This window comes from Triturus cristatus, chromosome 7 (genome assembly GCF_964204655.1).
Source record: "Triturus cristatus chromosome 7, aTriCri1.1, whole genome shotgun sequence".
Lineage (NCBI taxonomy): Eukaryota > Metazoa > Chordata > Amphibia > Caudata > Salamandridae > Triturus > Triturus cristatus.
This window is the reverse complement of record NC_140590.1, coordinates 1033647413-1033671574: the sequence shown is the minus strand read 5'-3', so window position 1 is coordinate 1033671574 and position 24162 is coordinate 1033647413. Positions and strand designations below refer to the sequence as shown.

The 24162-nt window shown below is 48.4% G+C and overlaps 1 protein-coding gene across 1 annotated transcript in view; it reads right to left on the bottom strand.

Annotated features, from left to right (window-relative positions):
• MSX2 (msh homeobox 2) overlaps positions 1–23733 on the bottom strand; it is a 39558-nt gene extending 15825 nt beyond the window's left edge. The window contains exon 1 of the mRNA XM_085618093.1: positions 23251–23733. Coding sequence (XP_085474219.1) covers positions 23251–23581 — 331 coding nt within the window. The 5' untranslated portion in view covers positions 23582–23733. The remainder of the gene's footprint in view (positions 1–23250) is intronic.
• Between the last annotated feature and the right edge of the window lie 429 nt (positions 23734–24162).

Genomic DNA, 24162 nt, shown 5'->3' with positions numbered 1-24162 from the left:
AATCATTATATGTGCAGATTTTAATTAAAAAATGTAAACAAAAGATTTGTTGGGAGATGTGAGAAAGTTAAAATAGGCAAACTTTTATGTTACATAATCTAGTCCCGCAAATTTGGCGTGAGGAGATTGTGTTTGGTGAAACTAAATCGTTCAACGTTTGTGGATACCTTTGTTTTCAAACAAAGGGAAACAGGTGGCTGTATTAAAATCCAGTTTGTTTAATATAAAAAATGCAAAAGGTGAATTAAAATAGTATGGTCAAATAACTTACAAGGGGTGGGGGGGGGGGGGGGGGGTTCTAGTGGCCTCGATGGCCACTCAGCTGGGGATAATAGCACCACTCGGCTGTTCATTAGCTAAAATGCTACACGTGACCTTTCCCCTGCCACTGAAACCTGCGTGCGCAACACTCTGACCACACCAAAACAAACTCAGCCTTTCATCTTTCAGAGACTCGGAACAAGGAGCCATTTTGATGAAAGGTAACAAAGCTCCTTTGATGCGCACTCAGAGCACTGGCCTCTTTAGCGAGCGCTATATGAACGCGTTGGTGTTATTACATGGCTAAGATAAATAAACACCCGGATGTTTTTAGTGTAATATAGAATTTAAATCACTGCCGGCGTCACATCAGTGAACGTGAGGCACCACCTTCCCTCTCGGCATAACTCTGCCTGCATTGATTAAGTCGAATAACTCGCCATGTTGTGAAACCGTAGATATCACATTTATCACACTTGCAGCCTTGTTTGTGCCTCAGTGATCCTGGAGTCTCATCATCATTATGGAAGCAGAGAGCGTGTATACATTTGAGGCTGTAGTCCTGAGTTAAATGGCACATAAACTATGCATCCAATGCGGCAGATTTACTAGCTCCTTTCGCCACTTTTGCGTCACTTTTCCCATGTTGAAAATGACGCAAAAGTGGCGTAAGGGCCTTATAAATATAAGCCCCAATGTCCTTAGCGCCAAACATATCAGCTTTCACCGTCGGGGCGCTTCTTGACACACAAATGTTTGCGCTGAAGCAATGATTCAGGGAGGGAATCGCAGAGAGGCACGGCCCGCGGCCGAAGGGGTTAAGAGGGACCGGAGTCCGGAGCAGGGAAAGGCACTCTTCCGATGACAGGTTCTGTCTGCAGCGCCCGCCTCTGGGAGCGGAGCGGAGCGTGCGTCCCTGCAGCCCGCGCGGCGCTCACAGCCTCCCCTCAGAGGCCCGGCCTCTGCTCGCGCCCGTCAGCAGGCCTCGAGCAAAGGTGGAGATAACAGAAGGTCATGGGTTGCGCCCCCTAACCCCAACACAAGCACACTTTAGCTTGCTGGCTATTCCCAATGCACCCCTGGTCCAAAGGTTGATGGGCTGCTACTCCGGCATGCGTGCATTTAAATTAAAAACACAAACGATTCATTTGCAAAATCGGGCCAAGTCCTTTGATTTTTCCTATTAAAATGTTTGCATTTGAAATTGTATTTCAATTTATACCGTTTCAGTGTTTTCCTTTCGTGTGTTACGTCAGACGAACATGTGCGTTCTGGGGCCAGGAAAGGACAAGGTGGGAGCGGCCCGGAGCCTTGTAGAGGCTGCAGCAGGTGCAGGGTCTCTGCAAGGAGACCCACTCCTATCGATCTATCTCTCTCTCTCTCTCTCAATATCTCTCTCTCTCTCTCTCTCTCTCTCAATATATCCCTCTCAAATATCTCCCTCTCAATATATCTCTCTCTCAATCTCTCTCTCAATCTCTCTTTCAGAGACAATCTGGAATTGGCTGCCCCTTGAGTTGAATCCCCCCCCCCCCCCATTGGCTCCCCCACTAGACCAAATCACTGGGGTCCCAAACTGCGACCTGTTTAACTGATATTTATTAGGCAAGTCATTTTGCACCCCTGTAAATGGACATTTTACGATGCACCCTCTTGCTACATAGGTTTCATCACACACTGCAGTCAGTGGGGCTGCACATTTCACATAGAGGTGAGTGAGCCAGAGAGCTCGCACCAGGCTTGAGTCAGATGGCTGGGCCCGGCTTAGGCCTAGGTCCTCTTGGAGCCTCGACCCCAACGCGAGCCACCTTATGGGGAGATGATGTGTCCTAGTGGCTGCCGCTGCCGAACATGGAACATGGGAGCCAGGTTTGAATCCAGGCCTCGGCTGAGCATCCCGGGAATCCTAATATTGCTCCCTGCGTCACAAAAAGTGTAACATAGTTTGAGTCTATTTAGAAGTGCTCTTATGTCCGCGGGCAGGGTTGGCGCTATGTAAAACTGCTCTCCAAAAAGGTGTCACTAACGCTCAAATCAGATCCTCCAATAATGAAGGACACAGCAGGGGCGTAACACAGGCCCCCCCGCAGCCCACGCGGTGCGGGGGGCCCCAAGCTCCAGGGGGCCCCCTCAGCACAGCAGTCTTGCTGGAGAGCTCTTGATTGAGCTCGGAGGGGGCCCCTTCACATTCCTTGCAGGGAGGCCCCCTCAATTTTCGTTACGCCAGTGGGACACAGCATCAACCTTTGCTGTTCGAAAGAGATACCGTCCAGTGGCAGAATGTTAAGAGGGTGAGACTGGAAAATCCGGGATCAGTCCTGGCTTCCCCGCTTGACACATTGTGTGATTCTGCAAGTGCTTCATTTACACGAGACTCCTTTTTGTTCATTATCACATATGCGAGCACCTTCAAATACAGGGGCCCGGCCTGACTGTACAAAAACCCTGCCTGTGTTTGGTGTCCTGGTGTGTAATGCTGCTTCATCTATAATCGAATCTAGGTCGGCCATAGGGCACACATAACAAATGACGCCTCTTAGTTCACAAATGGCATGGCCATCAGGGCGGTGGTGGTGGGGTCAGGAATGACTCTCAGTTCAAAATGCTTCCTTTACTGGAATCCTTGCAATGTAGTGATATAATCCGATGTACTACGTGGAACGAAACCTGTGCGCATTTTGAATATATGTTTTTGAATTTTGAAGACATTTTATCATATTCTAACGTGAAGTTTGTTGCATGATTTACATACCAAATATTTTCAAGACTCAGAGTGCCCGGGCTCTTGGAGCCAACTCTTTGCTCGGCTCTCCCTCTTCATTGGTTTACTCGCCCACCTGTGATTGCACATTCCTAGTCTGAGAATACAAATAGTGGACATAGTACATCTGGCCCTGGTGCAAGAAAGTGAATTTACAGCCTGAGTTATTTGTATTTATTTCTGTTCTTGTTTTTACAAAGTATGGTCCTTTTTAAAATGTGTTTTTTGGCCTTGGCAGAGACTGCGCGCATGTTTTTTGCTTTAGGAGCGGCCATGTTTTTAAAACACTCCTCTATTACGAAGTCAGACAAGCATAGCAGAACTAGAGTTAAAATAGGGCATTAAATCAGTTCTGAAACATGTGCCAAATGACTCCGTTTTCTATTTGTGTACTACGCTTATTTCTCTAAGAAACTGCAGACATTACGTACAAAATGCTGGTGCGTTACCTAGTCTAAGGAGCTAGAAAAAGATGCGGCACACACCCACGTAATAATTATTGGAAGACATTTTTTTGCTCCAAAGCAAGTTCCTTGCGGAAAAAGTAAGACAATTAGTAAAAGCTTAATGCAAAATAGAAACCCAGATATACTAGTTTCTATAAAAGTGGTCAAGAAATCTTTTTTGGGGCTATGTATTTGAGCCAACGTCCTTGCAGTTGTTTTGTTTTTTAGTCTAGATTTTCTCCTGGACCTTAATGTACATTGTGAAAATTAGCAATGTCATGAGAGCCAGCTTCCCCTATAATGGTTGCAATTTTGGGATCTGGGATGGGAAGTAGTGAAAATAAATATTCTTGAGTTTTTCTGCAAGAAGCGATAAGAAAGCACTGTTTTTCAGGGGTATGGTATTACTGGTTTCATTTCTTTTCAGTTAAAGGTAATGAACATGTAATGCAGAGGTGTGTTCCTGTTTTCTTTGGATGAATATCTAGGGTGATTGTTTAGGAGGTGGAGTGTGGTGGGAGCCCATATATGGGCCTGAGGACGGGATATGCCCATATAATCCCACAGCCATCGGGATTGCATCCACGCTGCTCCAATTTAGGAAAGAGTTGAAGACTCAGCTCTTTAAATAACACTACGTCACAATGCACTAACCATCCACAAGCCAGCTTCTTATCCTATTACTTGCCGACTTTAAGTTTGCCCTTGACCATTTACAGCGCTCCGCTGCCTTTTAGTCAGGTTTGTGGTGTAGAAATACCATATAAATACATATATAGAGGAATAGGCTCATGCTCTCATCACCCTCAGATAGATAAAAGGAGGTCCATTAAGTTGGGAAATAATAACACCTGTCTTATAAGGGCCATCCCTTCAGCTGGTTCCAGGTCATGATGGCGATGTAAGGCCAGGCCTGGTGTTCCTGCCTCCATCACAAAGGCTGCTAGGACTTATAGCGTCAAATCCTAAATATGGGAATTCCTGCTACAATACACACATTTCTTGAGAGCCTGAGTCTGGCTAAAAAAATTCCTTTTCGAAATGGGGCATGTTGACACCTGCACAGCAAGAGACAATTCAATTAGTGGTCGGTACTTTTTAAGTAGCATTTAAACTAACGTTTGATGCTTAGTGGCTGTTATTTCATAACATGTTTGGACATGGTTGTATTTAATTAAGAGCTAGACCCCAGTGGGTCATAATTAAGGCAGCTTTGCCACTGAACGTGGTCTTACTTCTGTAAAGGAGAGGGTTGCCGTCTGCGGCGTCCCCCGCAGTCTCTGAAGCTAGACCAGCCCTGCTCGGGGTTTCCAGTCTCTAACCCTGGAAAGCACGTGTTATATAGAATATAAATCAGCCGCAGACTGTGTCCTGCACCTCCTTGCCCGTCTGGCACTGAGCATCGTTCCCCAAACCAACATGGCGGCCACGTGTACTAGTAACCGCGGTGCCTCCCGCATTTTCTTCTTGCACTGCCCTAGGGTCTCCGCTTCCCCGTTTTCTCGCAGGTTCTCTTCCATCTCCTTCCCTCATCTGTACCTTACTCTTGCCCGTGTGGCGCGGCCCTGCTCATCCTGCTCCCTGCGTTTGAAGATGATGACGTTATGGAGTCGTCTGTTTATGGTTGTTGGCTTGTTATTACATGTGAATGCTCTCTGTGAAGGATGCTTCCCATCTCAATTGTTGTTGCTTATGTCCAATGTACCGACCGCTCTAATGGTAGAGTAGCGCTTTATACAAATGCAAAATAGATAAATAAACTCAGAATATCTACAGGGCAGCCTAGGGGATAATATCATGTGTGGAACATTCAGAGAGAAATGTTTTGGTCAACAGAACATTGAATTCTAGGATTTGAGATATACTTTTTGACATAATCAGTTGTGTGCTCCAATAGTGCCAACCAGGGCTAGACTGGCCATAGCGGGCACTGGGCATTTCCCAGGGGGGCCGGAGGGGTGAAGGACGCTTTTCTTACTGGGGGGAGGGGGGGCGTTTTTGCAGCAGTGCTGCAATATCGGCCCCCTGTAACAAAAGTGGGAGCATTGCATTTTGCTAGCACCAGCCCGCCCCACTCCTAGGGCTGGTTGGGCAGCAATCGCCAGGGCTGGTTGCTGTTCCCAGTCCGGCCCTGGTGCCAACTGCTAGTGACCAAAAAGCCAGCACTATGTGAGGAGGCCCTGCAGCTACCTGACTGTGAACACAAGAAGAGATGCAACCAATAAACTGCCACTACAGGCAGAGAATCCTCTGTAATCACATCTTCATAATCTGCTAAATATGCTTTGACAGATCAATATATTCTATCAATGAACGTGGTATAAAATAAAACCCGTACTGTCATAGCACTCAAACATCTCACCCGTACCTCTCTTCCATTGGTTGACTCTTCTTAAAGCACAAACAGCAGAGGCTGAAACATTAATTTGTAGGAATTACCTCATTCCCAGGAGTTACAGATTTCAACCAATGGGAAGCTTAGAAAGGTCTTCTGTCCGACATTCTTTTCACCAGCCAATTGGGGTCTAAGAACTATGATGCCTTTGAATAACCATAACATCAACTGACTACATTTTGCTCAATCAACATTCTCATGTGTGTAAACCAACCCCAAACACTTTGTGTGGTCAGTTGCCCATTGTTAGATGGACAAAGCACTGCAGACACGACTCACTGCCCTCCTAAGCATATACACCTTTAAAACAAACAGCAAAAACCAATGGCGTAGCTAGATCTTTTCTCACCTGCGGTGGTCCTTGCATTTTACGCCTGTGACGGCTGTAGGTAAGAGCGGGGGGGGGGGGGGAGGGGTAAGCTGCGCCTCAGAACTCATGACCCGACCCCTTGCTACGCCACTGGCAAGAACAAATTTACTAATACTCTTACAACTAACAAAATGTATAGAAATATTCGCCTACTTGTTGCAACTAAATTGCATGGCACAAAATTGAATGATTTCAATTACCATGTTCTTTTGGAGAAAAAAAATACGCAGAGTGTAATCTGCATATCACCTTTCTTCAGTGTGCCGTGACACGAAGCATGGAGCGGGTCAGGATGCCCCTCCCACAACAACGGTGTTAAATGGCATATTACACTCTGTGCATCTGCATATATGGTTTATGCCACCGCATTTTTTTTCATGAACATTTGTTTTAGTTAAAAAAAGCAACACTCGTTCCCACATTTATTGCTATGGTGCAAAGGTCACATTCCTTGCTAGTAGTGCAGTATAGTGAACCTGGCATAAGAACCAGACTGCACCACAAATAACTTTGCACAGTGAAACTGCTCTGGTACCAGTCCTGAGATAGCTTCAATATGATCCTAAATCACTGAAGGACTTTGGCCCTACTCACCCTGCTGGAGGCCAATGCTTTCTATTAAACAAATGTTTATGAAAAAATGCCACGTCATAAGTCACGTGCAGATGCACAGGGTGTAATATGCTATTTATTACCATTGTTGAGGGAGGGGCGGTTCATCTCTACTCAGTTCAGGACTGCTTCATAAGAGTCAGGTCCACCCCACAAAGGGCCAGCTTCAGGGCAGGGCTCGTTTCTTGACAGTCAGCTTACACACACACACAGGGCCGGACTGGCCATAGCGGGCACCGGGCAATCCCCCGGTGCGCCGCACGGGTGGGGGCCGATTTTGCAGCATAGCTTCAAAATCGGCCCTGTAACAAAATTGGCCGAAAACCGGCCCTGGAAAAGAGCTCGGCTTCACCCCCAAGCCCCGGCCGAGCACTTTGCCAGTGCCTGTTTTGGTTCCCAGTGTGGCCCTGCGCGTGTACACACACATACATACGCGCACACACATACACACACACACACGCACCCCCCCCACTCCCCCAGGGCAGTGTGATAGGTGCCGCCGCACTGGGTGCTGACCTGGAGTGGGGTGAGTTGACCTCAGGTGGGGGCAATGTGTTTAGCAATAACTTACAATTTAAAAGCACTTGATGCAAAATTTCTTGTGTATCCAGATTTCAGACAGCAATAAAAATGTCAAGACAACCCTTGTGATTAATGCTCCTGCTACAGAGAGATATCAGAGTTTTGTCTAGTGGCAGTTTTGGCTCGCCATAAAGTAGCACAGTGGGTTAATATGCCTGCTGCAAAGAACATATCTGTTTTTAAAGTGGATAGCTGAGTGGATTAGTAAAGACAAACTTTACCAGCACTTTAAAACAAAAGAAATGTATTTAAGAGAGGAGCTATGGAGAAATTAGGGGCCCTAGTGCTAGTGAAGGAATCTGAGGAGGAAGTCATGAAAGGGGGGGTGGGGCGCTAAAAAAGATTATTGCACCAGGCGGTACTAGCACTACTAAAGTTGGCCCTGACCCTCATGCACTCAACTTTGCTGATGCACCATAACCTTATACTAAAGTAAACCACGCTGTTAGAAAAGTGTGACCATCACAACCTGTCTCGCCGGTCCCAGGATGCTTGTTTCCAGTCCAGGGAGGACCTGGCCTGGCAGTTCAGGCTGGACTGTTCGCATTGGGCGCAGAGCCAAGACTGATTTGCATATGGCTGGGTTCAAACTGGAATGGCATGGAGGAGCAGAAAAACGATGGATTTAGGCCTAGATCTCTGTACTGGGGTGAATGTAAGACATAGTTCCATCACCTGTTGTTTTTGCATTTGTCACCCTGAGTGGAACGGGTATGCCCAGACGTGGGTCCCCTGCTCTCCATGCCACTGGAATCCAGCTATCCTGGCTGAAGAGGGGTGAAACCCTGAAACTGGTCCTAGGATGCTTGGTTCCAGTCCAGGGAGGACCTGGTTTTGCAGTTCGGGCTGGACTGTTCCCATGGGGCACAGGGTCAAGACTGATTTGCATATGGCTGGGTCCAAACTGGAATGGCATGGTGAGCGAAAAAACGATGGAGTTAGGCCCAGATCTCTGTACTGGGGTGAAAGTATGACATTGTTCTGCAGTCTGTCCATCATTTGTTCTTTTTGCAGGGTGTGGTGTCTGCACGCGGATCGCTGCAGCAGATGCATAAACCTACCGAACAATTCACTTAAGATAACATGAATCATTTTTACTGCCCGTTCGCCCGGTCAGGCTCATTGTTGCAGCCTTTAAGTGGTGCAATTATGTCTGGATGAAAGGGCGCTGCTTAGTCTGCGTAGAATGCTTTCTTCTCGGAGACTCTGGGAGGCGAACGGCAGTTTTGCAACCACCCCGACAGCAAACGCCAGTACACACAAAATGAGCAGTGCGTTTAGAAAATGCAGCTTGTGTTTAAGTCGTGACCGTGTTCAGCGGCTGGTTATAAATCAGGTTGGCGTCAGAGGAGCCACGCTCGGGGTTTGGGTTAAATTAGATCAGGGTGAGGGGAGGGGGCGTGGCTCCGGACCAGCAGGGAGGGCAATTATTGTTTTCCCCTTTACCATAAAGAATTACGAATTCCCTTAAAATGGATGACTTCGCGTTGACAAATTTCGGGCAGGATGTGGTTCCTGTCTGTACTTTAAATCACTCCCAGCAGCGCTCTCCGCCTCGGCTTTTATTGCCACGGACGGTGCCAGCCCAGTTACAATCTGCTCTAATTGAAGGAAAACAGAGAACTAGGAGCGCTCTGGAGAGAGAGAGGGGGGGGGGGGGGGATGGGCGGGGCACCCAATGTGTACTTTGCACCATCGGAACACTGAAATCTTCTAAATTCGCACCAAATAAGAGTCGAATTTTACTCCAAAGTCTGCGCATTCGTGACATTTTCAGGGTGTGCCGACGGTGTGCCACTGTGATCCTCTGCAAGCTTACCAGCGGAAATGTCGGTGGCGTTTATAATGTGGGAGGCGGGCGCAATTTGCGCTGCGCAAAGGGTCTCAGAGAGTCTGAAGACAGGGTCAGCGTATGGAGGGCACGGAGAGCCCTCCGAAGGAACATTATTCGCCCCTAAAGGCAGAAGTGTTCGGATGGGGAGGGCCAAAGACACGGAAACTGGTCCCCCATTGTGGTCGCGAAGCCCTGCCCCCCATAGTGGACGCGAAGTATAAGACAGCAATAATTTTGATGCTTTACATCCCTCGACATTCCAGGGCCCGGTGCCACTGCACCTTTTGCACTACTCGGAGCTATGTCCCATCCAGTTAAACAGCATCTGAGAGAGACTCTGGAATAATGATGCTACAATCTTTAATGAGGTTTACTTAACAGTTTTCAGCACGTGGCTCAGACTTCCACACAGTTTCACTTTCTGTAAACTCTCCCCCTTCCGGCCGGGGAGAGCAGGGGTGTCCGGGGTGACTTTAAGCAGTTACCCAGAGTGGAGGATTGTGCGGCGAGAACGAGACCGCTCCTGCTGGAGATTGTGGGACATCGATGTCACAAATCCGCACTGATTCGGGGCAGAAACACCCCGCGGGGCCCTCTATACGGGGTTAAACTGTCGTGGAATCAATGGTGCTCCAAAGACATAAACGCGCACAGGCAGGGGGATTTAAAGCGCCTCGAGGTTGGAGGAACACCGGAAGGCGCCGTCCTACACATTGTGGAAACCAAAACAGAAAAATATAAATGCATGGGAAGGTGAAATCGTTTATTACAGTTAAAAGGGCAATAGCTGCACAGGGAATACTGTGCATTCTGAAAGAGGCAAGGATCAGTACGTTTAAGCCCAAAAAATGCGCTCGGAATGGTCAGAATTATGTGTTAGTAGTTAGTTTTATGAAACGGGCCGTGTGGCTAAGGCTTTCCTTTTTACCCTCTCTGTAGCCACTTGTGTACTCAGAGAAATATATATATGGAACGTAGGCATGTGTAAATATACACATAACAAGTCGAAAAGTGTGCACGGCTCTAAAGGGCTGTAACAGCAAGCAGGTGTATCTTGGACGTGTTAGAGATCCTTGTGTTAAAGTCCGTGAGAAGAAATTGTGGCCGAGCCGCCCAAGTGTAACCAGCGAAACATGCGGCCCACACTCCAGTCACACGTGTTCCCGAATCCCGACCTGCATCGTGTGATCCTGCGCAGATCAGCGTCATCTCCCTGGCTTGACCCCTTGCCATCGATACTTGAAGCCACAGGAAAAGGTTCGCCCCTAGCACTGGGGGTGTTTAATTAATAATACTAGGCCCGGCAAAGACATGCGTCGCCCTGGAGAGGGCGACCCGCAGTCCAGGTCCCTCGCCCTGTCCTTTGCACACAGCTGTGAGTGCCCCAAACCAGAGTCCGGCCACTGAATGCACATCCGGTTCCACCTGAAGGGGCCGCTGTTACTGGGTGTGTTTCTGCCTCGAACGGAGAGCGAGACTAACAGAAACAACTTAATAACAGCGCTCTTGTCATTTCTAGGCGCTGTAAATAATCGGCGTTACTGTTATCCAATGTAAAGATAACTGCCCGACCGAAGAAGGGTGGTCTGCCCATGACATCCGATGTCAGCAGCGAGTGTTCAACCCGCTAACCCACCTCGTATTGTCATTGTGAGGTAGTTCCGCGGTTCTGAGTGCATGCATTTACTAACGAATTCGATAAAATTCCAGGTGTCATTTTTAACCCGAAGTTAATTTCAAGTGGAACAGTATTTTTCGCATAGTGGCATGGATAGTCGCGGGAAGGGGCACCTGAAGTTCCGTGATGGGCAACTGGCAGTTACAGAAATGCAGGGTTTGCAAAAGTGACATTCTGTCTGCGTTTCACTGTATGAAACTGACTTCTTTATTGACACTTTAGAAAAATGGGCAGGGGGCCCACACACTTCTGCTGCTAAACCGGCGAATTTATTATTAACATTCCTCGTTTCTTAAAAAGAAAAAAAGGCTGGGCAGACCAGAAGTGGGCAGTGATAGGGGTGATGGGCAGGTTAATTCCCCATAAGAGGATTTCTTCCCAAATGCAAGCCATTTTCTTTATTTCCAGGTAATGCAGACTTTATTAATGGGATTAGTGTAACCGCTCACAAGCTGCCCATTGTGTCTGCCTTAATTACACGTTGTGCAGTTTGAAAACAGTGCTTCAGGGTCACCAAAGTTTGAGCCTGTGCGGTGACAGAGGGCGGCCAAGAAGGCGGTGCAGATGCGGCCATATTGTTGGTTTAGCAATGGCTCATATAGGGCACTGCGATATTCCCCGCTCCTCTAATATCAGACATATAGCATTCCCTGATTGTGTTTCATTATTTAATTAATACTCGAATTGGCATGCCGTATCGACAATATTACCGATATTACCACAGGCCCCCGAGGTTCTGCACTAGTAATCCTCATATTTATGCTTTAAATAGAAACAGGGCCATGGAGTAGTGCGTGTTTATCAAACGTACTGTAGAGAGAGCGATGTTGCGCATTTACACACATGTAAGCTCAGGAAACGTTGTTCATTATTACATACGTACACAACACTGCAATGTTGTATGTTTGTGTTCTTTATAAAATATACTGCTATATTGGGTTTTTTATGGCACGAACACACACGGTTATGTTTCTAAAGTACACATGCAGAAATACCCAGCAATATAGTTAATGTGATGCAAACACACGCGCGCGACCCTGGAGCATCGCTCGTTTCAGTTCATCTATTAAACACACAAACACGCAGGATCCGGGAATAGTGTTCATTTATTGCACACGCAGACGCAAACACGAGCACACCAGCTCGCCACACACAGGCAAGACCCTGCAATATTGCTCAGTTGAATTCATCTATTACACACACACAGGACGCAGCAACCTAGTTTGTGTTACAAACACACATACGCACCAGCAAGGAATGCTGTTCATATTACACTCACATACACAACAGCTTTCATTTTTACACACCGCTGGCACACCACGGAACATGCACTCACCGGGGCACCCACTTCTAACATACCACTAGGACGTCACGGCGCACGCACTTCTTACACACCATTTGAAACCAACGGTACAGGGACTTATTACACACCACTGGAACTCCACGCACCTCTTACCAATCACGCAGACCCCACGGTACAAGCACTTCTCACACACCGTTGGGACCCCACGGTAAAAGCACTTCTTGCACAGAACTGGCACTCAATGGTACACGCAATGCTTACACAACACTTGACCCCCACGGTACCTGCACTTCTAAACACCCCTGGGAGCCCACGGTACCTGCACTTTTAACCCCTCTAGGAGCCCACGTTACACACACTTTGTTTACACAGGCGCGTGCAGGCCTGGTTCAGCGACCCCGCTTGTGATTACTGTCGTGGGAGGCGGGTGTTGCAGGAGGAGGCACACAGATGTGCAAAGCGACAGCCAGATGTGCTGCTGTTTTCGGTAGGACAATGCCTCGTCGACCTAGCTTGCTTCATTGCGCACATTCTGAATGAATACTCATCCCTGCCGGTGGGAGCCTTAGAGCAAACGCTGACAACTAAATGAGCTGCAGGCACAGCCCTCCTATGACGTCAGTATGTCAAAACACGCGTGACGTATCAAGCGAGTGCCACGAAGCCTCTCAAGCAATATGCGATGTGCGCATGCTTTGTTGTGATTTGTTTTTGAAGAAGCCGCCGACGGGAAATATTTTCGAGAGTTTGAAGTGCTAGGTCGGAAGACATCCTATTGTAAAGGATTTTTCTTTTTTTTAACTGAGTGATATTTGAATCAGTTGATATGCTCGTCATTATCTGAACATGTATTTAATGTGTTGTTTTTTTAATTGTAAATGATTATTTTATTGATTTGAATTCACTGTAATAAAATATTGAAAGTTGTTTTGTTCGTCTACCCCCGCCGTTAAAACGACTTTTAAAACAAATTCTGCCGTATTGAGTGTGGAATTCCAAATGGCTGCGGGAGATTATTCCCCAAAAATATTACAGGAAAGAAAGCGAATGTGTAACGAAATGACGCGTATCTAGCAAGTTTAAATTGCTGAAGAAGAATGTGTTTCTCACCCAGAAATCACAAGGGAAAGTCGCTACAAGTAACGGGCCATGGATAACAGATCACAGCTTAGTGTAAGAAAGGGATATATGCACACATATATGTGTGTATAATATGTATGTATGTATGTATATATATATATATATATATATATATATATACACATACATACACACACATTTGTGCGTTTAATATAAATATATACAGATACACACACACACACACATATATATATATATATATATATATATATATATATATACACACACACACATATATATATTTATACATATATATATACACCATTCATAGGGGGGACGTATTTCACTGCTGCCTCTCTTCCTCTCCGGCTTATGAGAGAGTTTCCAGCGTTGCCCTTCTTGTAGTTCGCTTCACAGTGCTACCAGATCTGTTTTACACTCTCAGATACCAGCCTTACATAAGGAATCATCAAATTGTGTCCGTGTGTGCGTGAGGAGGGTTTGAGCACGTGTATGTGTGTGCGTCTTCGTGAAAGTGTATTAGCGTGTGCATAGCAGGTGGCTTCTTTTCTTTTCGTGGCTAACTGAAAATGTAAATATCTAATGTAAATGTAAAGCGCCTGCAGAAGTTATTGTTATGAAAAGAAACGGTAACACTTAAACACGTTAACTCCAACACAGTTAGTTCATTGTTTCAAACAAGTGTATTTTCGTCTTTGCCATTGGTCAGCAGATCTATGGGCCGGCCATACCCAGACGGACTGTTGCTGTGACTGACATCCTAAAGTCCGGGGCTTCGAAGCGCTTTGCAAATTCTCACAGTGCGAGGGAGGACGCCTGTTCATGTACCACATGGCGCTCTGTGCGTCTTGTGCACAAGTGGTTTGTTTAGCTGCACATTGCACAATAGCAAGAACATGTTTTTTTAGTTTTTCTGCGATTGCCAAGGCCTCAGGCAGCGCTTAATAAATGTCAGTGTGGTGTTTGATTTATGTTCGTCCGTGGTCCCACCCAGAACTGTAGGGTCCACTTCGAAAATATATCGCCTTCTTATAATGAGCCAGCAGCTGTTGTGTCTATGTGAGCAGATGCGCTTACATCTTAAAATCCTCTTTCAGGGAGCGGGGGACTGCTGCCTGCAGGGTCATAAGAAATGACGTGATCTCGGCTGCACAAGCCAGCACGGTGTGTCCTTGGGCAGTTCTGCCTCATCCCTCTGCCTCCCACTTCATCTGACAATATTAAGATGACCCAGAGGTTATTCTATGCGACACCTGCACTGTTAAAAAATAAATAAACGTGGGGGGTGAAACTATTCCAGGCAAGACATGCATTTGATGTTCAACCAGGGTTCATGAAAAAGAATGATGTGGTTACGGAAACACACGGACTAGTGAGAAAAGTGAAGTAGCAACGCGTGCGTCCGCGCGCGCCCCGGGCGGGGCTCCCTGTGGCGTGGGGGGAACATGGGGTTCAATAGAAGACCTACAAGGCATGGACTTTGGGGAGGAGGAGTGGTATGCCTTTGTGCCACAATCAAAGAATTTCATGGGAGCACTTCAAGACCCCCCCCCCCCCCCCCCCCCCCGGAGATGGCAGTGGGCCCTAAGTGCAACACCAGCAGCACAAGCCGGCCCTGCAGCCAGATCTATGGTCCAGGACTTTCACACGCCACAATAAAAAGCATCACTTTTATTTGTCGGAGAAATGTATATTTATTTTATATCATAGCATAAATTCGTACCAAATACGCTCAATGCGTTTACTGCTTCGCATATGAAAATAACGTTTCAAAGAGTCAAGAAAATAATGTCCAAGGACTCAATCAGAAGCGTACTCAACTCTTTACCAACTAAGCTCCCTAAAAGGGGAATTGCTTTACTTCTAAATTCATTGTTGATGTTAATGATTTAATTAAGGCGCCTAGATATGCGCCTGGGGGTTCTGTGGCCAGAGTTAGCGCTCCATCTCACCTTTCTGTATGTTATAAACATTTGTATAGCGCCTTCTACCACCAGTAAAGCATCACATCTCTGTTTTTGAATCGGTGGGCCCAGGTTTTGGGCGGTCCTCCTGTTGGAATTACACACATCGCTATATTAGAGGCAAGGACTGTAATGGTGTCATCGTCAGACCCTCTTCAGCCCCGACTTTACAACCAGGTCTGTACCTCCTGCTCACTTTCACCCCTCCACACTGGCTTTGGAAACCAACCAGCTTCACCCCCTGCAAGGGGGGGGGGGTGGCAGAGAGGGGGGAATTGTGGGGAGCTACTGCGCCCACCTAATCAAGGTCAAAGGAGAGCTGTACAGGCTCACAGGCGAAATCGGCCCCAGTAACAAAACCGGCCCCCACTGCTGTAAAACCAGCCCCCACCCTTCCAGCAGCCCGGGTAAACACCTGATGCCTGGTACCCCCAGTCCAGCCTGGATGAGAACCACAGTCCAGCCCTACGTGCCAGGCCAGGTCCAAAGCGCAGCAGCGGACAGGTACCACCTATGCTGCCAGGGGTGCTTGGTTGGAATCCTAGAAAGTATTTTGATGGCATCTGTGAGCGGCCAGAGTGACGCTCTTGCCCTGTAGCGCTTCATGCAGTCGTGGCGGGAAGACAAAGGAGAAACACAGCAGCTATGAATGAATCCATTGCCCCCCCCCCCCCTACCCTGCAGGCTACTATAGAATTGTCTCAGGTACCAGCTGATCACCCCTGGCACAGCGCTGCAGACCTCCGCCAAGCCAAGGTCACCTGAGCCTCCTGCCCTGGGCAGCTCGAATGTCGACCCACGTTGCATGTGATGCGAGAGATGCCACTGTCGGACTGGCACTGGGTCCTGATTTAAAGTTTGGAGGCCGGGCTACTCCATCACAAACTGCAGACATTCACATCCTATTATAATACTCTTCTAATAAGGCGGACAGGGCACCTGTCACCTTTGTGATCGAGCAAAGTCCCTCCCCTCGTCCTACAAGGGCCATTGAATACAATGCATGTGTAATAAGGCAGAGGGGTCTGTGTCACGTGCGTGGAGCGTTATGCCCGACAAGAAGCGCTAAAGCAGGTCCTAAAAGGCAGAACTCTCATTACTGGAGCACGTGTAGTGGCCTCGAGACCAGGGGGGCGGCGGGCTCGCTGCGCCCCAGTCACGGCAGTCTTTTGCTAACCAAACCAGCAGTTTGAGAGCCGGGACTTTAGCTTCCAGTAGGACCGGTGACCCAACTCGCCACATCATTGCCCCCAGTGGCCATAGCACGGAAAGGATCCCACGCGGCGCGGGCTCGTGGGTGCTGCACGCGCTGCCAAGCCCGCACTATATTTGCTACGGGGCCACATCAAGTGAACCCTTAGAGGTACCTCACCACATTTTCAAGTAAAAAAAACATCATTTTGCGGTGCACCACTCGAGACAACCAGGGAACAATACTAGGACATTGCTAATTACTCCTGTATAGTGCTCAGTCTGCCATTAGCGGGGCATCGCGGCACCTTTCCGTCTCCAGTATGTGGAATATACAGAGCCGCGGTGTCTATAGTGCCGAGCTGGATGTCTTCTGCTAGTTGGAGCTCAGCTGCTTGGAAGCCTAACCTAGACAAGGAAGAAGTAAGGAGCTGCTAGGATGTTAGGTTAGTCGGGGCATCATTGGTAAAGTAATGAGTGGGGATGCCCAAAGAGCTGCTCAGAAGCCGGCCAGCGCTATTAAATGCCAGCGCGCCAAGTACCAAGGCTCTGTGACCCTGAAGCCACCTCAGGCCTCTGCCAGACACTGACTGCTCCTGTATCTCACTCTCGCCGATTCCTACTTTCTTCCATTATGAAGGTTTTTCCCTCTTTCACTTTATTTTCCGTTTTTAGTTTCACTTGGTCTTAGGAAATGTCGAATAAGGAAAAAGAAGAGCCGGGCCCCAAAAATGAGTTGCGGTGGCCCCCACCGGCTCAAATTAAGCACTGGTGTGTCCGTGGCACTGCTCGTCCACCAAGGTCACTAATTCCAGCTAGCATGTTGGTGGCCAGTGACACTATTCCATCAGCCCTCAGAGGACCGATAAAGGCGAGGGATTTTGGAAAGGAGACGTTTCCCAGTTGCCCCGAAGCAGTCACAGCGACCACACAAACCCCAGAAGAATAAGGAGAGATCTATCCTCGAACAACGTCACTTCCGGAAGACGCCAGGCCACCAGCCTCTCAGACCTCATTGTGAGTGATACTTATTTTTCCTATTGCGCCCGTCACATATGTGACAAAGAGGGTCTTACATCTCGGGCTGTGTAAAGGTGAAGAACACCGACACTCTGCCATTTGTTTTGATTGAAATGGGGAAGTTATCACCAGGCCTCGTGGTTCTGTTCTCTGTGACCCTCTGCGTCGAAAGGAAGCCGCCTGCTGCTGGGGTGGGCCCAAACATCGCGCCACTCTCCCACCCGCCTCGTTTGTTTGGCATTGCTGGCTCAGCCGTTAACTTCCAGGTCAGAGGGGGTCGTGGGGCAGTGTCGTAGCACACACACACACAATGCGAAGAGCCCCCCCCCCTGAATCTCCAATATCTTACAGGTTTTCAGTGCCCTTGGGCTGAATGGGACCCCCTTGAAGGGTTGGGGGTCCCCTGGAGGCCTCTGTCGTGGGGTTCACTTGGTACACGCCGGAGTCTGAAGAAAAACTTGTGCCTTAGAAAATGTGAATCATTTGCAACTTTTTTTCCTCAGTGCAGAAAAGTTGAATTTCCTCATAAAGCTGTATACGCCATGGAGGACGGTGTTGTGGAGGGGGTGTACTTTGGGTGGGGTGCCGAAACACCCCATGTTTTAGGGTTTCTGCCAAATTCACTGGATATATTTACTGCAGAGCACAACGCTGCAGCCACGTTCAACGCCCCCATCCCTCCCAAGGATGTATCCAGAAACCTTTCGCTTAACAGGACATGAAACGGTCTGACAGGGGATAAGTTAATGTTGTGTTTTCTCGCCCCTGCCGCCAGGGAGGTGCCCCAGGGGCCCCCACACACCGCCTCGGCTGCCCTTGACGCTTCTGGGCGACTGCTGCTCGCTCCTCCATGCTGGTTCTTTTCTGCTACGTGACTTTCCTTCGTCTGCTCCGGGTAGTTAAACTATGCAGTATTGTTTTACTGACTGGAACTGAGCCGTAATCCTGTTGACATTAATATGTGTCATCGGATCTGTCCCGTGTGCATAATATGATTTTAATACATCGCCGGCACGCGATATCTGGCCGGCCGGACTTCGAGGGTTTGACGCGGGGCTCGACGCACCTATTCTGGAATAAAGGGGGCATTGTTGACAACCTGAGCGCCCTTAAATAGCGGCCCGTGGTAGCATTTTACAATAATGTGGGCACGCGCCTCGTTCCTAACAAAAACAAACGAGTGTAATGCAAAGTATTGCGTCACTATTCTGATTAGTTCCGTAGCGCCCACATACCCATACAAAGTACTATCTGGGCGCTTCAGTTCACTTTCTTTTGTCGATAGCGGAAGAATGGAAAGCAGAGCAGGTGGGGAACAAACTGAAACCTGTGACCAGCAGTTTACACACGGGATTAACCCTGTAGTGTCCCCAGAGGGATGCCCGGGAGCCGCCAGGCAGAAGAACCGTGCGCCCTTTTAGTTTCTGTCTGATGCAGCACTACTACTCCAGGATATGGGCGGAAGTTTCTTCGACTTGCTTTAATGAATTCGGCGCTACGACGCCCTTCTACAGTTCACCGCTCTTTATAACAGAAGGGGGAAATTACATTAAGTGCAAACACTCCTTCTACGGTACCCGCAGACTCCTCTATAACTTGAAGACGTCCTCCAGTTGCCATAAAGAGACACACTCGCCATACAGAGATTTCCACTGAGCGAGCGCTGGCTTCATTCCGGCCTGTCATGCATGAAGGGGAATTCAGCGCGTGGGTTACATTAACATTTTGAAAGTGCAACACATTATTAATAATAATGCTATAAGTGTGTGAGTGTGCGTGTGTGTGTGGGCATATAATAGTACAATAAGAAATATGCAAGGCTGTGTTTTTTTAGCAAACCCCGCCTGCTCTAAAGCTAGAACGCAATCGGACTTGAAATTCAAAGGTTTGCGATGTGAAGCTAAAATTGACTTCGTTGCACGAACTATATCGGCTAACTTAGAGATTGGTTGCTTTAACATATAAAACGCACATTTCTGGTGTTTTATAAACATGAAATGTGCCTGGACGCACTAAGCAGGGACACTAAACACAACGCTATAAAAAATACTGCGTTCCATGGCCAAGGAAGAAAGACCCACAACGGTAAATGCGACAACCGCCACAAAGTCAAGCGGCAACAGCCGGGAGAACTCTTCCTGGGGTCAAAGTTGGTAAGAAGAAAAATGTCAAGATTTATTTTAAATTGGTGCTTTTGAAAGCAACAGCTGTTTATAAGTGAAATAAAGCGGTTTATCCTGAAATAAAGAAATACACGTGCAATGCAGACAGAGAATGGAGTAGAAAAGAGTTTGACCATTAAACCCACCTCACGGGAGGAACACAGACCGGTTTATCCAGCAGGGAGCGCGGATATAGGAGGTCCAGGGGACCGGTTTATACGCACAAAAACCAGGGAATAGTCAGTTCATTGAGATGAACGGTCGCATTGGAATATACGGTCTGGAGCGCACGAGGCAAGGCCGACGCCGACATTCATCATTCAAAAGTGGATACACGGAGTGCAATGCATGGGGTTACAGTAAAACCTGCTACTTACCGGCGCTTAGAAGCGGAAGAAGTGCGGTGTAAAGCACTATATATCAATACAGTCTTTATGTAGCAGCAAACCAGGCCGGTGTATCCGTCCAATTGCCTCTAAAACTAGATGTCGATTGGGAAGTTTATTAATGTTATAACCACCCCCGTGCTAGAGGCGAAAGAGCCAATAATGCCACAACCCCATACCAGAGAAGACGGCAGAAACGGGATAGTCACTGCGCATAACTCATACGGCGTCCACGAGACGCGCCTATACATGCGGTGAGAGCCAGGAGAAACGGGAAACCCTATCAGTGCAACAGTATCCGGTGTGATATAGATGGGTTCATCTGAAAGATTCGTGACATAACACAATCTGCAGTTTACTGGGAAAGTCGAAAGGCGGAATCGGCCTCCTCTGACGTGAAGTGATGTTGTAAAGAATGCGGCACCAGGAGCCAATATTGAGAGTTATTGACTTTAAACTCAGGGACAGGTTGAGCGGTTTATGAAGTGGTGAGGCCCCTCTCAATGTTAAGACTAAGGGGCATATTATCAAGGACGGCATAAAACTGCCGCTAAAGCGGCGATAATGGGCTTGATAATATGCCCTGAGAATTCCCATAGAAGCCCATGTTCTGATGTCTGATTAAAGCGACGATAATTTTAACGCCATGCTTGATAATATGCCCCTAAATAACTTTAAATTCAGGGATAGATTAACTGGTTTATGAACTGGCAGCACCTCTCTCATTATGGGCATCCCCCAATATGTGCGTGACATGTCACATGAACCAGTTCACGGTCACGGAGACTGAGCCAGCATTAAGAGTAAATAACTTTAAACTCGGGGGCAGGTGGAGCGTTTTACGAATTGCTGGGGCCCTCTCATTATGGGGCATCCCCCAATGCATATAGTGAGATGAACCGATTTAAGGTGTTATGGAGACCGAGCTAAAATTAAGTGCAGCTATATTTGAACTCGGGGACAGACGGAGCGGTTTATGACCTGGCGGCGCCCTCTCATTCTGGAGCAACCCCCCAGTGTATACAGAGACATAGTCCACATTAAGAGAACATATCTCTAAACTCGGTGTCAGAGAGTGCGGTTTCTAAACTGACGACGCCCCTGCCACCCTGGAGCGTGCCCGCAGCATAAACAGTGAGATGAGGCGGCTTAAGGGGTTATGCGGTGCGGTGGTGACAGCTCGACAGAGTGATACACAGGGAACAGTCTCAATGCCGGAGCGGGCAGTGCCCCCCCCCCCCCGCTGCTGTCATCAGAGGGTGAAACGAGTGGTTTGAAGATACCACGATCCACCCCATAGTAGGGGCTGATGGGACCCTCCGGTGAATGCAGATCCCGGAAGCGAAGTGGGCCTGTTTATAAATCCATCTCTGTAAGGCATGGCGCCGGGACACCGCCGTCTCTACAGTGCACGCCGGCAATGCTGCCGATAATAAAGCGACTCTTACCACCCACCCATAACGGGAGGCGAACTACACGAGGCGCGCCTGTCATAGAAATGTGCAGTTGTGTTATTTATATTGTGTGACCCCCAAAGAACAGGGGCGCGTTTAAAATAGTTCGTAGAAGGCAAACCCCTATTTAGCGAAATATTTAATGTAAATACACGGCGTTGCAGTTATGCAGATACATTTTAATGCATTTTTCGACCACCTCGGATGGGTGAACGGCTGCATCCTCAGCCGGAATCATCTCTCTGGAGTTGCAGGTGACTTCGGCGCCAGTTTCCACCGTATCGCTGGTTCACCACGTTGCTTGTTCATGTGACAAGCAGAATATACGCGGCGGCGTGCCCAAGAGCAACGCGATAAATAGAATACTGTTTTATAAATGGATCCCCGGTGCACTGGCCTTATGCACTGCTCTAGTTATGGAAAAACTTCTTGCGATATGGTAGTTTCCGGGTTTTAATGAGGTTTGGTTAGGAAGTTACGCATTAAAAAAGAACCACTCCTAAACTCAGAAAGTGAAAGCGGCCACATTTACAGTGACATTCTAAGAGGCACGAGGCCATCTGTCTATACATATGTTTATAGCTGTTGTAGATCATAAAGCGCTGCCTTCGGTCCTATGACGAACAAGGCTACAGTTGGCTTACATGTGGGTGGGGGAGGGGGGGGGGGAGACCCCCAAACGAGGAGTGGAGGTTATCTACTAGTCGCTGTAAGGTAGACCGGCCGAAATACGGAGACCGCCACGCGCCAAGTACTCGGAGCACAAGTCAGCCTATTACTGGAGACAACTCTCCCATCCCTTACACACAGTGCACTTTACATGTTGGCATCCATGCCATGCTATGCGGCAACGCAGCATAGCTCGCAGGCAGAACACCCAATCCAATGCGTAATTTGTGCCGGTGCTTACAGGTGGTGGGAACCAGCCCTCATATTTGGGGCCCGCGAACTATTTTTCTTCATCAGTATTTGAGAGGTGCAGAAAAGGGCGACGAGAAATATAAGAAATGGCGGCAAAGGGAGAACGCAGGGTGAAAGAATGCGCTGCAAGAGTGAGGTAAGGAGAAGGGAAGAGTAGGGTGCTGCAAGAAAGAGGCATGGAGTGAAATCAAGACCAGGGGCCTGGTGTTTAGTAACCCTGGCATTCTGCAGCGCTGACAGCGGCTCATAAGAAAAGATTGAGACCTCTTCACATAATAAAAATAATAATACGATTGTAACCAATGTCAAGGCTCCCGCAGCACATGAGAGACATTATCTCCTTTGAATATACTTTCCGTGCAGCAGGGGGTGATAGTATGTCATCCTTCTCATGGCGCACACAGGGGTGAGTCCTGTGCACCGAAGAATGCAGCAGCTCAGCGGCGGGTGATGCAGGGCACGCGCCGATCGATACCTTAAATATCCCACTGTATTTTACCCGTGCAGTAATGTCAGGTTATAGCGCAGCTCATGTGACATTGAAGTTCACAGATACAATGCGCAGGATCCCTTTACTGAGCGGATAAAACCGATCCCATTGCGTGTACTCTGTGCATTGCAGGGGGTGTACGGGGCTGGCTATCAGCTTTATTTTTTTTATCACAGTCCCTACTGCATGAAGTAGAACAGAAATTATACATTTTGCATAAAAAAGATTGCTCGGCTGCCATCACGGCTGGTGGGAGCAGCCTCCCTCTTTCCCCAGTTGCACTTCCGCACCCCATCAGCCACGTGCCCCTGGTACTCACTTGGCGGTGGAGAGTATCTGCCCCCGTCCTTGGCCCAGGCCCCCCCGTCCTCAGAGTTCTCCGACTTGACCGAGGCGGTGTCCATGGAGGCCGAGCCCCCCAGGGGACTGGGGCTGTCCCGTGCCCCTCTGAATGTGGGGTGCGGCGGCTGCGGCGGGGGCGCGCTGGGCACCCCCCGCGGAGAGCACCTCGTGTCCGCCATCAGCGCCTCCACAGAGAAGGGTAAGCTGGAGACCCGCACCTTGTCCGAGCTGGGGGTCGCCGGGATCGGGCTGCCCTCCTCGTCCGAAGACAAGTCCTCCTTGCCCGTCGAAGACCGCGCCGTCATCATCCTCACTGCTACTAGGGAGAGGAAAAGTCCTAAAATCCTTCCAGGACTCCCCAGAAACCGCTCTCCGTCCCCGCAGCCACGAGAAAACACCGCCCCAAATTGCAGCGCTCAGCTCTGTCACCTCCGGCTCCTCTGACAAAACTCCCTCAAACTTTCTTCCTCTCATTTGTTTTGTTTTTTATTTTTTTATTTTGTCTCCGAAAGCCCAGCCAATCCTAGCCGCTGACGAAACGCCAGGGCTCACGCTATTGGCCAGCAGCCTCTTGCCTAGTTCCCTTCAAGGTTCTGTAAAAAAAAATCAATTAGGGGTTAATTACATAGACTGCAGAACGCTGCACCGTGTCATTAGCCGGACCCCGAAGGGCTGCGATCACAGGCGAATTGAAAAGCCACTCGAGCAATTACGGCTGATTATACGAAGAGGAAGCTCAAATAACCTTGGCTCTCTTTCTTCTCTCTTGCTGCTTCCACCCCGGGCCCTCCGCCCTGCTGCGCCGTCTCCCCGCCTGTCTACATGTAAACAGTTAACAGATCACCTGAGCTTTCATCTGAGACACTTACACAGGAAAACAATTGTTCGG